At 59.2% G+C, this 13,885-nt stretch overlaps 1 protein-coding gene across 3 annotated transcripts in view; it reads left to right on the plus strand.

The window, feature by feature from the left end:
- CELSR1 (cadherin EGF LAG seven-pass G-type receptor 1) overlaps positions 1–9,252 on the plus strand; it is a 151,049-nt gene extending 141,797 nt beyond the window's left edge. The window contains exons 26-35 of one of the 3 annotated variants that reach the window (XM_046646721.1): positions 713–825; positions 1,206–1,285; positions 2,784–2,910; positions 3,475–3,600; positions 4,087–4,181; positions 4,476–4,579; positions 4,830–4,979; positions 5,529–5,723; positions 6,011–6,272; positions 7,174–9,252. In XM_046646721.1, the coding sequence (XP_046502677.1) occupies positions 713–825; positions 1,206–1,285; positions 2,784–2,910; positions 3,475–3,600; positions 4,087–4,181; positions 4,476–4,579; positions 4,830–4,979; positions 5,529–5,723; positions 6,011–6,272; positions 7,174–7,183 (1,262 nt within the window). In that variant the 3' untranslated portion in view covers positions 7,184–9,252. The other 2 variants (XM_046646719.1, XM_046646720.1) reach the window with 2 other exon arrangements.
- Positions 9,253–13,885: the final 4,633 nt, after the last annotated feature.

Consider the following 13,885-nt stretch of genomic DNA (forward strand, 5'->3'; position numbering starts at 1 on the left):
TGCATGTGGTCTGTGTGCACGTGCGCGTGGTCCGTGTGCATGTGGTCCGTGTGCATGTGGTCTGTGTGCATGTGTGGTGGTCTGTGTGCACGTGCGCGTGGTCCATGTGCATGTGGTCTGTGTGCACGTGCGCGTGGTCCGTGTGCATGTGGTCCGTGTGCATGTGGTCTGTGTGCATGTGTGCGTGGTCTGTGTGCACGTGCGCGTGGTCCATGTGCATGTGGTCTGTGTGCATGTGTGCGTGGTCTGTGTGTGTGTGTGCGTCGTGTGGTGTGTGCAGCTCTCAGATCCTCTTGCCCTGGCACCTGTGGTCCGTCGTGGCATCTTGGCCTCCATGTGGCCCAACAGCAGGGTGCCCCCCTTGTGCTTTCACAGCTGATTGCACCCCATCCCATTGGCCCCCTCCTTGAGCTCTCTCTGTCACCCTCGGCAACCCCCTGCCTGGGTGGGCTCCCTGCCTCTGGGTGAAGCCATGAGCGGCTCGTGGCTGCCTGGGCCCCTGTGGCTCTGGTGATCCTGTCTTTTGGCACTGAGAGGGACTTTGCTCAGAGGGGACCTGGGCCTTTGTCACATCTCAGCTGTCTATCTCGGCTCCTTGCCCTTCCCTCTGAGGGCAATGCTGGGGCCCTGGGGTCCTGTTGGGTGGGGCTGGCCCTCAGGAGGGGTCCTCTCCTGGGATATGGCCCTCAGTCTTCCCATCGCTGTTGTCCAGGGCTTGCAGTGGGCCTGGACCCCCAGGGCTACGGAAACCCGGACTTCTGCTGGCTGTCCCTCCGAGACACCCTAATCTGGAGCTTTGCGGGGCCCATCGGAACGGTTATAATTGTGAGTGCGGGTCTCAAGGATCCCTCCATTCTGAGGGACATGGGGAGCCAGGCGCCCCTCCATGCATCGACTGGAAGGAGTGTTCGGGGCTGGCTGGGTCCCCGGCTCCTCTGAGCAGCCGGGTGGGGCAGGAAGGGCCTTGTCCTCAGACCCCTGGATTCCGGGTTTCGTTCCACATCCACATCCCCTGTGAGGCCGCTTGGCACCCAGCCCACAGGTGGGGCCCTCACAAGCAGGCTGGGGTGTGGGCCCCAGGCCTTGTCACCCCAGCGACACCTCCCAAGATACAGGGCAAAGACCCTCACGAGTGTTTGGCTTTTGAAAGTCGGTCGTGATAATGCTTTCGAGCTGGCCCCCTGATTTTGTTTTGTTTTTTTCAGGTCAACACGGTAATTTTTGTCCTGTCTGCAAAGGTTTCCTGCCAAAGAAAGCACCATTACTATGAAAGAAAAGGGATTGTGTAAGTTGGTGCTAAACCTGACCAGTGGGTGGGACCTGATGTGGAGACCCCCCCAGTGTCTGGTTTGAGGACCAGTCGTTAAGGACAACTGGCTGGGCCGGTCCGGAGGGCTGCTGACAGCTGCGTAGACAGGGATCAATGGGCCGCAGTGCGGGACAGGCCAGCCACATGTGGACACTGTCTGGGCTGTGCCAAGCGGTGTCTGGATCCAAGTGGCATTTGGACATGGTGGAGGAGAGGGAGGGACGCTGGCCACGGGGGGGACCAGGGCAGGCGGCCGTGGTAACAGATGCTCATGGGAGGAGGTGGAGGACGATGACAGTCAGGTGAGGGGCGGTGCTGAGCCGCCTGGACACAGCAGAGTGGGGTCAGGTGGGGTCGCCCAGGTCGGTGGTGATGGTGAGGCTGGGCTGCAGGAGTGGAGGCGCTCCCCCAGAAGAGGAATGGGGCCCAGCAGAAAGGGAACCTGCAGTGTTTCCTGGTTGGGAGAGGAGAAGGGACCCACAAAAAAAGTGCTGAGGGGCAGGCAGGGTGGCGGGAGAGCTCAGCGTGGAGTCCAGGAGCCAAGAAAGGGTCAGGGGAGAGGAGGACAAGGGTGTCTGTGGGGCTGGGTGACCTGAGCCGGGGGGCAGATGAAGGGATGATGCACAAGGAGGGGCTGCCAGGCAGCAGAGGGTGAGAGTCTGCCCAGCCCATTGAGAAGAGAGCAGAGAGTCTGAAATGGCTGCGGAGGGGCAGACCCTGAGCAGGGGCCCCGGGGCTGAGCCTGGTCATCGCCTCCATCATCCTGTGCTTTCCCCCTGACACACACCTTTCCAAGCACTGGATTCGCATTAACACGAGCGGTCCCCCCATAGCCCCACACAGGGCGCACCCTCATCATCCCCCTTACATCTGGGGAGACTGAGGCAGAGAGCGGGAAGTCACTCGCTAGTAATGAGAGAGCTGGAAGCTGCACTGGCTGGCCTGGACGGCTCCCCTCTGCATCTCTCCACGCACGTTCAAGTTTCACAGAAACTACCGCAGCCCGCCCACCAGGCTCTGCAGCCGCTCCCAGGGCACGTTTGGGAGTCACTGTGGACGCAGGCCTCTTTTACTTGTCATGGCTCATAGCTTCTTATTTACTTATTTGCTTTTTAATTTATTGACTATTTCCCACCCCCATCCCTGCTAATGTAAGCTCCGTCTGTCTTTTCCCCTGTGTGAGCCGGTAGCTGGCTCATCGTAGATACTTAGAAAGGGTTTGGGAAGGAAGGGAATGTGGGTAGATGGATGGATGGACAGATGGACAGATGCATGAGTGGGTGGATGGGCGGGTGGAAGCACAGATAGATGGATGGATGGACAGATGGACAGATGCATGAGTGGGTGGATGCACAGATGGATGGATGGATGGATGGACAGATCAACGGATGCATGAGTAGGTGGATGGCTGGATAGGTGATGGGTGGGTGGGAGTAGGACTGTGGACTCACCCCTGTGTCCCCCTCTCCCGCAGCTCCCTGCTGAGGACTGCCTTCCTCCTGCTGCTGCTCATCAGCGCCACCTGGCTGCTGGGGCTGCTGGCCGTGAACAGCGATGTGCTGACTTTCCACTACCTCTTCGCCATCTTCAGCTGCTTACAGGTGGGCGGCTCTCAGCGTGACCCGGCGGGGCCTTCTTTGTGGCCAGACCTGGTAGGGCCATGGGTCGCCTGTGCTGCTTCCTCTCTGAAATGCCCCAACCCTGAGGGGCTGAGAGGGTCAAAAAGGAGCCTGGTGTTCCAAACACAGCTGCCCAGAGCCTGCCCAGGGACCCCCATTCCATGGTCCTCCTGTCTCGTCAGGACACCGTCCTTTGCTCAGCCAGTGCAGGGGCCAATTATGGTTCACACCCAGGACTTCCCGGAAAGTTGATTAAAGATGTAACATTGGGGACCCCTAGATGGCCCAAAGGCTGTGGCCTGGGTCAGGGCCCCCCAAATGCTGGCTGCCCTGCCCAGGCTCCCCCAAGAAAGCAGGAGCCCCAGCGGTGGGGAGGAAAGCCTGGGCTTTCGTGCACATCTCTGCAGCCACAGCGGCCAGGCTTGCTCTGGGCACCCTCGGCGCCAGATGTCCTCGGGCAGGCGGGCACACAGTGTGGCAGCAACAGAACCCTGGCCTTGTCCCCAGGGGCCGTGCCCGACCCTGACGCACTGCCCCTCCCTCCAGGGCCTCTTTGTCCTCCTCTTCTACTGCGTGCTCAACAGGGAGGTCCGGAAGCACCTGAAGGGGGTCCTCGCCGGCAAGAAGCCGCACCCGGACGACTCGGCCACCACAAGGGCCACCCTGCTGACGGTAGGAGGCACCCGGGGACCCCACAGGGCCTGGGGGCTGGGCTGCACCGCTCACCAGGGGTCCGTATGGGTATCTGGACCAAGCATTCGACACGGCTCCGTGGGCTTCATGTCCCCCACAAAAGGGGCATCACAGAGCCGTCCGCAGAGCGTGGCATCGAGCCTGGTGCCTTTCCTGCGGTCCCGGGAAGCGAGTGGAGTCGACTAGATGGGGTCTGTCACAGAGACAGCTCCACTTTTCAAGGTCTTGGGAAGACAGGGAATGGCCGATGAGGATCCCTGACCAGAAGGAGTGGCCATGGGAGCGAGGCTGTCCTCTGACCATGGCGGGGGCCAGCGATGCTCTCCTCTCGGCCACTGCAAGGCCCCTGTGTCTGCCCGGCAAGGGCACAGTCAGGGAGGGCACTGGGGCTTGCTGTGGGGACAGAGCCATCCTCTGCAGCCCGGTGGCCTCTGCTCAGTGGATAACCAGCCCTCTTGCCCGCAGCGCTCCCTCAATTGCAACAACACCTACAGCGAGGAGCCCAACATGTTCCGCACGGCCCTGGGCGAGTCCACCGCCTCGCTGGACAGCACCCTCAGGTCAGGCCGAGCGCGCGCCCTTGCTGTCGTCTCGGGGGAGGGGAGGCCCTGCTCTCGGAGCAAACGCAGGCTTCATCACCTCCACCCCAAGCCTGCCGGGAAGGGCCCGAGCAGTGTGTGCTGTCCGAGTTGACGTTTTCCTGAGCACTCAGGGAGTCTCTCGTGGCAGAGAACCTTCTAGAGCTCCATGTGGCCATCTGGCACGTGCAGAGGGTGCTCAGTGATGTTTGGTGGCCGAGTCATGCATCCCCTGAGCGATGGTGCTGAGCCCACCCTCCCCACTCTCCTCTCTAGGGACGAAGGGGGCCAGAAGCTCAATGTGTCCTCTGGGCCCACACGGGGCGGCCCCGGGGAGCCAGATCCGTCCTTCCTCCCCAGGAGCAGCAAGAAGCCCCATGGTATGTGTCCCCTGGAGGGTGGTCTCCCGTCAGTCTGCGCATCTCCCTCTGGGGGCCCATGGGCGAGAGCTCCTTTGTGGCTCTCGTCCGTCCTGTGGCCCTCTCGGCCCCTGGAAAAGGTACAGCCTTGAAGAGGTGTCTGCGGCCGCGTCACACTCGGAGCGTCAGCAGGGGCCCCGGTGGCTCCCCTCTGCCCTTGGCAGGAAGCCCCCTGGGCCTGAGCCCTGCGTCCCTCCTGTGCGCCCTGCAGGCCACGATTCAGACTCTGACAGTGAGCTGTCCTTGGATGAACAAAGCAGCTCCTACGCCTCCTCACACTCCTCAGACAGCGAGGACGACGTGGGGGATGCCGAGGACAAGTGGGACCCAACCCGGGGTCCTGTCCACAGCACCCCCAAAGGTGAGCAGGCTGGGCACGGCAGGCCAGGCTGGGCTGTGGCTGGCGGGCTGCAGAGCAGGCCTGGTGGGCCTCGACTGTGGCGGGGCCACCTGCCTCCAGGACCCAGTGGTGGGCAGCACACACAGAAGGCCAGTGGGTGGGAGGTGCTATCTGGGAGGACCCCCCCCTGCTCCCCTCCCCGCCATCCACAGAGCACAGGCAGGGAAGTCTTGGGGGGTCTGTCTGGGGACTCTCAATGCACAGACTCCACAAAGCTGACCCCACCTGCTGCCAGGGGAGCCAGCCAAGGCTCCTGGGTGTTGGGGTGCAGTGGTGCAGATTGCAGCCTGGACCCCCACTGCCAGGACCTTCCCTCTCTGAGCCTCAGTTTCCCCACCTGGAGGGTGTGGCCCCACCAGGCCCGCAGGTCTGGGAGTGGTGGGTCAGGGCCACTCAGGACGCATACTCCCGGCAGAGGGATGAGCTGGAACCTTTTAGGAGGTGAAGCTCCCAGCAGTGAGGGGGTGGGGGTGTTGTTCCTGCTTGTCGAGGGTCACTCTTGTGCCTCAGCGGACGCTGCGGCTGACCACGTCCCTGCCGGCTGGCCCGACGAGAGCCTGGCTGGGAGCGACAGTGAGGAGCCAGGCCAGAAGCCACGCCTGAAGGTGGAGACCAAGGTCAGCGTGGAGCTGCACCTGGACGAGCAGGGCAACCACTGCGAGAAGCCCGCGGGCGCCCCCAGCCAGCCCCCGGAGCAGAGAAAAGGTGCCTCGGGAGTGGTGAGGGCCCCGCTGCCCCCCGAAGTCCCTCATCCTGGGGAAGGGGACAGAGGCTGGGTCTGGGCGGGTGGGGGCGGGGTCCAGGTGGGAGTCATGGAGGCGGGGCTGGTGGGTTGGGGGCAGGGTGGGGCGGAGGGGGCCTTGTGGTCCCACCACCTGAGACTGACACTCAAGGAGGGAAGACCAGCAGCTGAGGGCTGCCCAGGCCGCAGGGACCGGCCCTCCCCGAGTCCGCTGCAGCCAGCCTGACCATGACCGTCTCCCCACCTCCAGGCATCCTGAAGAACAAAGTCACCTACCCACCGCCACTGACCGAGAAGACCCTGAAGTCCCGGCTCCGGGAGAAGCTGGCCGAGTGCGAGCAGAGCCCTGCGTCCTCGCGCTCATCCTCCCTGGGCTCCAGCGACGGGGTCCGCGGCCCTGACGGCACCATCACTGTCAAGACCCCGCGCCGGGAGCTGGGGCGTGAGCACCTCAACGGCATGGCCATGAGTGTGCGCGCCGGGAGCGCCCAGGCCCACGGCTCCGACTCCGAGTGAGTAGCTGGGGCCTGGGGGGGAAAGGCAGCAGGGGGGGGAAGCTGCCCCGACAGCTCTCCCTCTGTCCCCTGTCCAGTGGAGAGGCCCCGAGTCCAGAGAGGGGCAGTAGGCAGGGGCCTGAGCACAAAAGGGCCCAGGGCTGCGGTGGGGTGCCTCCGAGGACGGGGCCTCCAGCTCCAGTCAGGAGGAACTGGCCAGAGATGGGGCAGACTCCCTGTCCCGGGGTGCTGCCGACATGCAGGCCCTGTGGGAGCTACATTAGCTGAAGTCCAAAGTCTTGTCCAGCCCTGAAATTCTAGGACTTGCGACCCTGCTGGAGTAAGCACTTTATAAACATCGTCTCCTGGGCCAGGGCCATTACTACCGCACATTGTGGGTGAGGAGACCGAGGCTCCGGGTGCCCAGCTGCAGAGGCGTGGAGCTGGGATCCAGGCTCCAGACAGGCCTGCTGACCTCTCCCATGGCTCCTCCCTCCTACGGACTTCCAAAAGGGGAGCAAAAAGCGGGAGCCGGGTCTTCTAGAATGGCCTTCCTAAAACTCAACCTAAAGAATGAGTTTGGTTGCTAACCTTGATGCTCCATGCTCCAACTCAGGGCCAGCGGTGTGGAGGACACTCAGATGGGCCTGGCTGCCAAGCTGGCCTTGGGTGTCAGGGGTGCAGACTCGACCTGCCCTCTCTCCTGCTGTCTGGTGTAGCTGTCCTCGCATGCACTTGCCCTCCCTGGACCCCCTAGGCTTCCCCTGTCCCTGAGCGGGGGTTCTGCCCCTGCATGCCCTGGATCCGGCCTAGCTGCAGCTTCACGGGCGGCAGGGGCCGTCCTTGCTGACCCTCCACCTGCCTGATGGCTTCTTCCCACGCACAGAGGCAGTAACGAAACTTCAATTTGAACCATCAGGAAACTGTGAGACAAGCCGGTCATCTCCACCCAGGCCTCTGTGCCGTGTCGTCGCGCCCTTGGAGCCCGAGGGGCCACTGCCCTTCCAGTGAAGCAGGCCCTGGTGGTGGGGGTCCCTGCAGTGGCCGCCCCATGACTGGCATGACTGACGGTCCAGACAGGAAGCCCTGGGCTGCCCCCAGGGGCTCAGGGCCCATCCAACCCCCTGACAAGTGCCAAAGGCCACAGGCACGAGGAGGTGTGGACTCTGGGCTGGCACAGCTCGATCTTCAGCCTGCAGACAGAGCCAAAACCGTGCCCGGACCTGGCTGGCAGAGGGCCCAGCACGAGGGTTGGCAGGGCCTGAGCTGGCCTCGAGTGAGAGGAACTGGTCACAGACTGAAAACCAAGGTCGGGCCGGCCGTGCAGGCATCTCACTGCAGAACAGGCCCCCGCCAGCAGCCTGAACAGCCGTTTGCAAAGGCACCCCTTGTCTTAAAGCAGATTACTTTCCTATGTTGAAAAGGTGTAGATGCTTTTATATATTTGTATGGAACTCCAAGAAGGCGAAACTCTGTGTATATTTTGCATTTGTACTGACTCTGTCGATAATGGAGATCTGTGGAATGGTCTCTCACTATTTTTATATAAGGAAGATTGCACCGTTGTACTTGAATTTGGCATGCGTTGATGAAACTGCTGTCCCGGCAAATCCAAGGTGGGAAGAGCATTGGGAGAGAGGTTGACACGAAGTCATTAGACGGAGGTTCCTGCCGTTGCTCTCAGCCAGCAAGTGAGGGGCCTGCGGGCCTTACATGTGGTGCCTGAATTCACAGCACGCTTGTTTCTGAGCTGTTTGCCCTCAGCTCCCATCTGCCTCGACAGCTGTGGATCCAAGATGGGGCAACCTGGGACGGGGCAGGACTCAAGGAGCCCTGCGGAGGTCGGCGCAGAATGCAGGTGCCACACGGCCGTGATTTACACGCTGGTCATTACCTGGCTGCCCCTCCTCGCTGAGCCCCGCTCAGCTCTGCAGGGCCTCCCTGGCCCCCTTCCCAGTCGGCGTGGGACGGCAGGTGGGGACTCCTTTGTCCCTCTGGCCCTGTTCTCGGTGGGATTTTAGAGTGTTCACACGTTCCCGATTGAGACAGAGGTATGAGGTCTTCCAGGATGTCACATTCCTTCCTGCCAATTTTCTAGCTCTTTTAGTCTGCGAAGATCTCCAAGCAGCCTGGGGTCCCACCCCCAGAGTCTGACCAATTACTTCATTTTGCTTCAAATGGCCAATTGTGCAAAGGGACAAAGCCGCAGCCACACTTTTCAATGGTTACCAAGCTGTTTTTTGGAAACTCATACCAAGGACCGGCTGGCTGTGACTGTCCCACCGTGGGCAGTTGGCACAGTGTGGCCTGAGGGGGAATGGGGCCCAGAATTACTCAGACATGTTTTATTTCAGTATTTCCTTTGTTCTTCAAATCAGATACCCAAATAAATGACCAGCACAGCTGCTTCCAATAGGAGAAACCATAAGATATGATGAAAATCAGGTAAAATGCAAAGATTTCCATAGTGTGTTATTCTGATGAAAATGTTAATGCATTGTTAATGAATGACTGCACGAGAGGAGAGCAAATCTGAAACTGGTCTAAGACCAGATGCTTAACGCAGAAGTGAAATGAGATCCCCAAGTCCTCATACCTGCATTATAAATGTGCCTTAACAGGTGAGTGGCCTTTGAAGATACAAGACGATAGTATCTCCCAGTGTTTACCACTAATGAGACGTTTTCTAAGGAAAGCAGGTTTTAATAGTTTTAAGTCTTTGAACACTCCACTTTCATATTCTCTTAGTCTTCTGCGACTGGGTTTTGCCCCTCGAGGTGCAGCTTTCAATTTGATCAGAACTGTTACCAAAAACCAATTGTTTTGCTAAGACAGGAAAAATGTAAGCCTATTTTTGTGACTTAAGACTTTATGAGAGAAATTAGACACTGGAGGGTTTTTTTTTTAAACAAATGTATATTTATTAATGTTCAGAACACTGGAATGACAACGCAAATGAGAAGAGAGTCTACAATAAATTAAGATTTTTGAATTTGTCCTCCTGCTGTGCTGCTTCTGCCCCACCTCACTTCCCTGCTCCCTCCCCGTGGAAGGGGGTGGACAGGAGGCTGGTGACAAGCCTGGGAATCGGGAACTTCGCTGGAATTTGTTGGTCATTCTCCTTCAGACCTGCCACAGTCTGGATGAGCAGCCTCGATTTGGGGTCTCCTGAGATCTTTAAATTTATGTCTTTCACCCAACTGGGGAAATTTTCAGCCAGTATTCCTTTTTTATTTTCCTCCTGCACCGATCTCTTTCTCCTGTCCGTCTGGGACTCCGGTGATACAAACATCAGACCTTCTGAGATTGTCCCACAGGTTCCTGAAGCTCTGTTCATCTAGCCTCATTCTTTTTCTCTCTGATCTTCAGATGTGATCATTTCTAGTGACCCACCTTCAAGTCCACTGATTCTTTCCTCTGTAATCCCCATTCTGCTACTGAGTCCATCCAGTGAATTTTTTTCACTCCAAATATTGTAATTTTCAGTTCTAGAGTTTCCATTTGGTTCCTTTTTCTAGTTTTTATTTCTCTGCTGAGGGCTTCTAGTTGTCCATGCATTTCAAGAGTGTCTGTCTCATGGCGCGTGGTTATAACAGCGGCTTTAAATTCTTTGACAATTTGAACATCTGGGTCATCTTGGGGCTGAAATCTCTTGTCTTTGGGCATTTTCCTGGCTCTTTGTATGCTCATTAATTTCTAATGGAATCCTTGATCAACATTTTGAATGTTATGAGACTCTGGGTCCTGTTAAATCCTCATTTTTTGTTTATTTTAGCAGGCAAGCAACCCAGTTAGGTTTAGACTCCCAAGTTCTGTGTCACCCGCTGTGAGCAGTGAGTTCCAGTGTCGGTTCAGTGTTCAAGGCCTTTGTTCTGCTGCCTTAGCATATACCCTGCATATCTGACGCTGGCTGGCGTGGGACTTGGGCAGTAGTCTCTGTCATCATTTTGTTCTCAAAGCTGTTGATGTGCTGTTTTGGGGCTGCCCGTACACCCACAGCTGGGGGTGAGCCAGTGCCTGTGTCAGATATGGAAAACTAGGGGCCTCTTCTCCAGCTCTCTCCTCTCTGGGATTTGCCTCACGTGCTCTAACTACTGGGGGGCCCCTTTTCTTGGTTCCTCTGTCCAGAAAGATGGGTGTCTTCCAGAGTTCCAGCCATCCACACTGTCTCACACTTCCCCCAACTGGGGCCACCCTCAGGGAAAATTAGAGCAAAGAGAGAAAACGTTAAGTGATGTTGTTGATGGGGAAGGCTACGCATATGGAGAATAGGGGTATAAGGGAAATGTCTACATTTGTTTATTTTTGCATGCAAGTGACAGAAAACTAAATCGGACTTAAGCCAATTGGCTCACAGAATGAAAGACAAAGCAATAAAGAATTAAAGCAGCGTTGACTCCTGGGAGCCCAGGGGGTTCCCCCCTACTCTCGGGCCCACAGGGCCCCCCTTTCCCAGGCCTCTCTTGGAGTCCTTGCCCCAATACTGGCCACACAGCTCCAGAGACTGGGGCCATCCTTGGGTCAAATCTGGGAGAAAAAAGAGGAAAATCACCCACAGACAAACAGCCCACCCCCTAAAGGTCGTTCTCTGAGTTTTGCTCTTTCCCATCCCACCGGCTAATGTTCACTTCTCCGAGTGCTCAGCAGTGAACAGGAGAGACTGTCTGTCTCAACCCAAAAGCCATGCTTAATGGGAAAATAATGGAAACGTCTGCGAGAGAGGCCCCTGGCAGAGGGGAGCCGGCCTGGGGCATCAGCTGGGCCTGGGTGTCCTCCTGTGGACATAAATAATTTCACGGAACACCAATCTCAGACAAGGCCACCCTGGGACCACAAGGGATCAAGACAGAAACAAGACCCCTCCGTAATCATGTCGGAACACAGACATCCGCATGGAACATCCAAACATCGTCCAAGCCACAGAAATGTCCAAAGCTCCCGTCCCAGCTAACAGGAGCACCTGCTTCCTCACCAGGCACAGCTGTGGCCTCAGTCCAGGCTCCCCTCCCTGTAGACAGGCTTTACTAAGACACCCGAAGGAGAGAGACATCAGGGGCTCGGGAAGGCTTCCTGGGACGGGGACCCGAGGACATGGGGCAGCCGAAGCCCAGGAGCTGTGGGCAGAAAACATGCCTGAGGGGCTTGAAAGTGACCTGGGGCCTAGGGAAGGCGCTTCCAGGTGTGCGGTGTGGGTGCACAGTCCTAGGGCCCGTCTCACGGAAATCACTCTGGGAATGATGCTGGGGGTATGGGGGGCAGTGCTTCCATTTATCTAGGAGCAGGGAGTAGGTGTGTACAGGCCTGCGGCTCTGGGCCCGGAACATTTTCCTTTTCTTCCCCTACTCTTGGTCGATGTGCGGGCCTGCCCAGGGTGTTCTGATGGTCCTTGGGGAACACAGCCCTGGAGTCTGAGGCCCCCAGGTGCTTGGGCAGGACGGGAGAGAGGCCAGAGTCCCAGCACATGAACTTGGCCCAGTGGTGCCCCTGACCAATGGCTGCTGCTGCTAAATCTCTCTCTGAGGCACTGCCCAGAGGCCTTCCAGAGTCAGCCAGTAGCCTTGAGGGCACAAGAGGAAACGCCCACGAGAGAGAAGGTAGCACTGCTGAGCAGGTGGCTGCCATGGGCGCCAGCCGCGGGTGAGGCCTGGGTGACCCGCGTTGCAACGGCAGGTCTGTACCTCCTCCTTCCACCTTTCTCCCCTGGCTGACCTGGCAGACTGGAGGCCTGGCATCGGGCTGGCAGGACGGGCAGCGCCATCCGGAGGCTAGGAAGGCAGCCTCTCTCTGCCAGCCCATGCCCAAGCCCACTTCCACCTGGCTGCCATTCCTCCTGCCCACTCATGTTTCTGCCCCTTTTAAGGGTCAGCCTTGCACAGAGCAGGGTGAGCACTGTGGAGGCTCCCAGATGGGGGCCACAGCTTAGAGCTCAGTTCCAGGCAAGAGGCCCAGCCACCAGGGCCACGAATCATGGGAAACCTGAGCCCAGGGGGGCTCCAGGCTGCCCTTGGAGCTGGCAGAACAAAGGCGGCACTTCAGCCCCGGCCTCCATGCTGGGCTGAGGATCTCCAGGGACCACAGGGCCACTGCTGGCCTGTCCAGTCCCCAGGGCCCAGCTGAAAGTGGATGCCGAGCTGTGGTCTGCCTCCTGGCCAGGGCAGAACAGGGCCCCTCTGGTCCAGCCCAGCTGGAGTGAGCAGGCTGAGTCACGGCTGAAGGCCACTGTCCCCACTGGCCGCCAGGCTGAGCTTGCCAGCCCTCAGGGCCTCGTTCTTCATCTGGATCATGGGAATGGTCTCAGAAGCCACATGGGAGGCTGCTCTGCACCCCTTCCACCTTGGGAAGCCCCCTGCTGAGTGAGCCCTCGGGCTGGAGGAGGGAGCCAAGGGCACGAGGCACACAGGGTGGAGGCCGGGCAACGGGAGAGGGCTGGGAGTTGTGGGGGCAGCGAGGGGGCTCAGCCCTTCAGAAGGCACTGCTTCCTCTAGTCAGAGTGGCGTGGGAGAAGATGCTCGCTCGGGGCACTGTCCCTAACCGTCGATCAGCCACAGCTTTCTGACTGCTCTGCCCAGTCACAAGGCCCAGCCGCTGAGGGGGGCTCTAGGGTGTGGGGTGGGACTGAGGTCCTCTCAGTGTGTCCTCCTCCCTGTGGGGTCTGCCCACATCACAGGGTAGGGTCCAGGCCGGGTCCCTAGCCCCTCAATGGTTGCTCCGAGACTGGGCACCGCTGAGGCGGGGCTGCTTCTGTCCAGCCTCTAGTGGTGGTGGGCTCGTGCCTAGCTCTCGGCCCCGCTCAGTGGCCTGGTCTCCAAGCTCCCCTGGACCTGTCGCCCCAATGCAGGGGCATACTAAGCCGGTTGTGGGGCCCACTGCCCCTCACGACCCTTGTCCCAGGCACTGCAGCCCCCACACCAGACCTGAGGTAAGTCCCACGTGCCTGGTGCTGGCCTCCTTGCCCTCCTCCCTCCTTTGTCCTGTCCCTGGTGGTAGAGCCTGCCTGACCTGCAGGAGGGTGACTGCTCTGCGCTGAAGAACCGTCTGTCCCCACCCACTAGAGAACCAAGGGCACCTGGCCCCCCTCCTCCGGCTGGACGATGCCTGGCTTTGCCACCCATGCTGAGCAGAAACACTGCCAGCCACCGGTGGCCACGAGTACAGGCTTAGTGGTCAATTCCCTGCTCCCTGACCCACTGTCTAACCTCTCAAATCCAACCTTTGTCCCTGCCTGCCACTTCATCCAACCCTCCAGAGCCCACCTGGCTCCCCACATCTGTACCTCACAGAGGCCAGGGGGATCCTCAGCTCAAAACCCTCCCTCAGCCTCCCCTCCCATTCAGAAAGCCTGCTCCTCTCTGGGGCTTCTAGGCCCTGTGTGCTCTGGTGCCCAAGTGCCTATCACCCTGCTCCAGGGTCCTCCCTCGTAGTCAGGTGTGGCCTCTGCGACCTGCCTCCAGGGGGCTCCGACCCAGGCTGACACTGCCATCACCAGCAGCCCCTTTACTCAGCACTAGCAGCTTCTGAGCCCTGGAGAGTGGGGGCCACGTGACCCCTCCCAAGACGTTCCTCCTGCAGCACAGCACCTGGAAAACTGTGCTGCCTCTGGTCTAGAACTTTCTGACCCACAGGAGATGGTG

This window comes from Equus quagga, chromosome 19, assembly GCF_021613505.1.
Source record: "Equus quagga isolate Etosha38 chromosome 19, UCLA_HA_Equagga_1.0, whole genome shotgun sequence".
NCBI classification, from domain to species: Eukaryota; Metazoa; Chordata; class Mammalia; order Perissodactyla; family Equidae; genus Equus; species Equus quagga.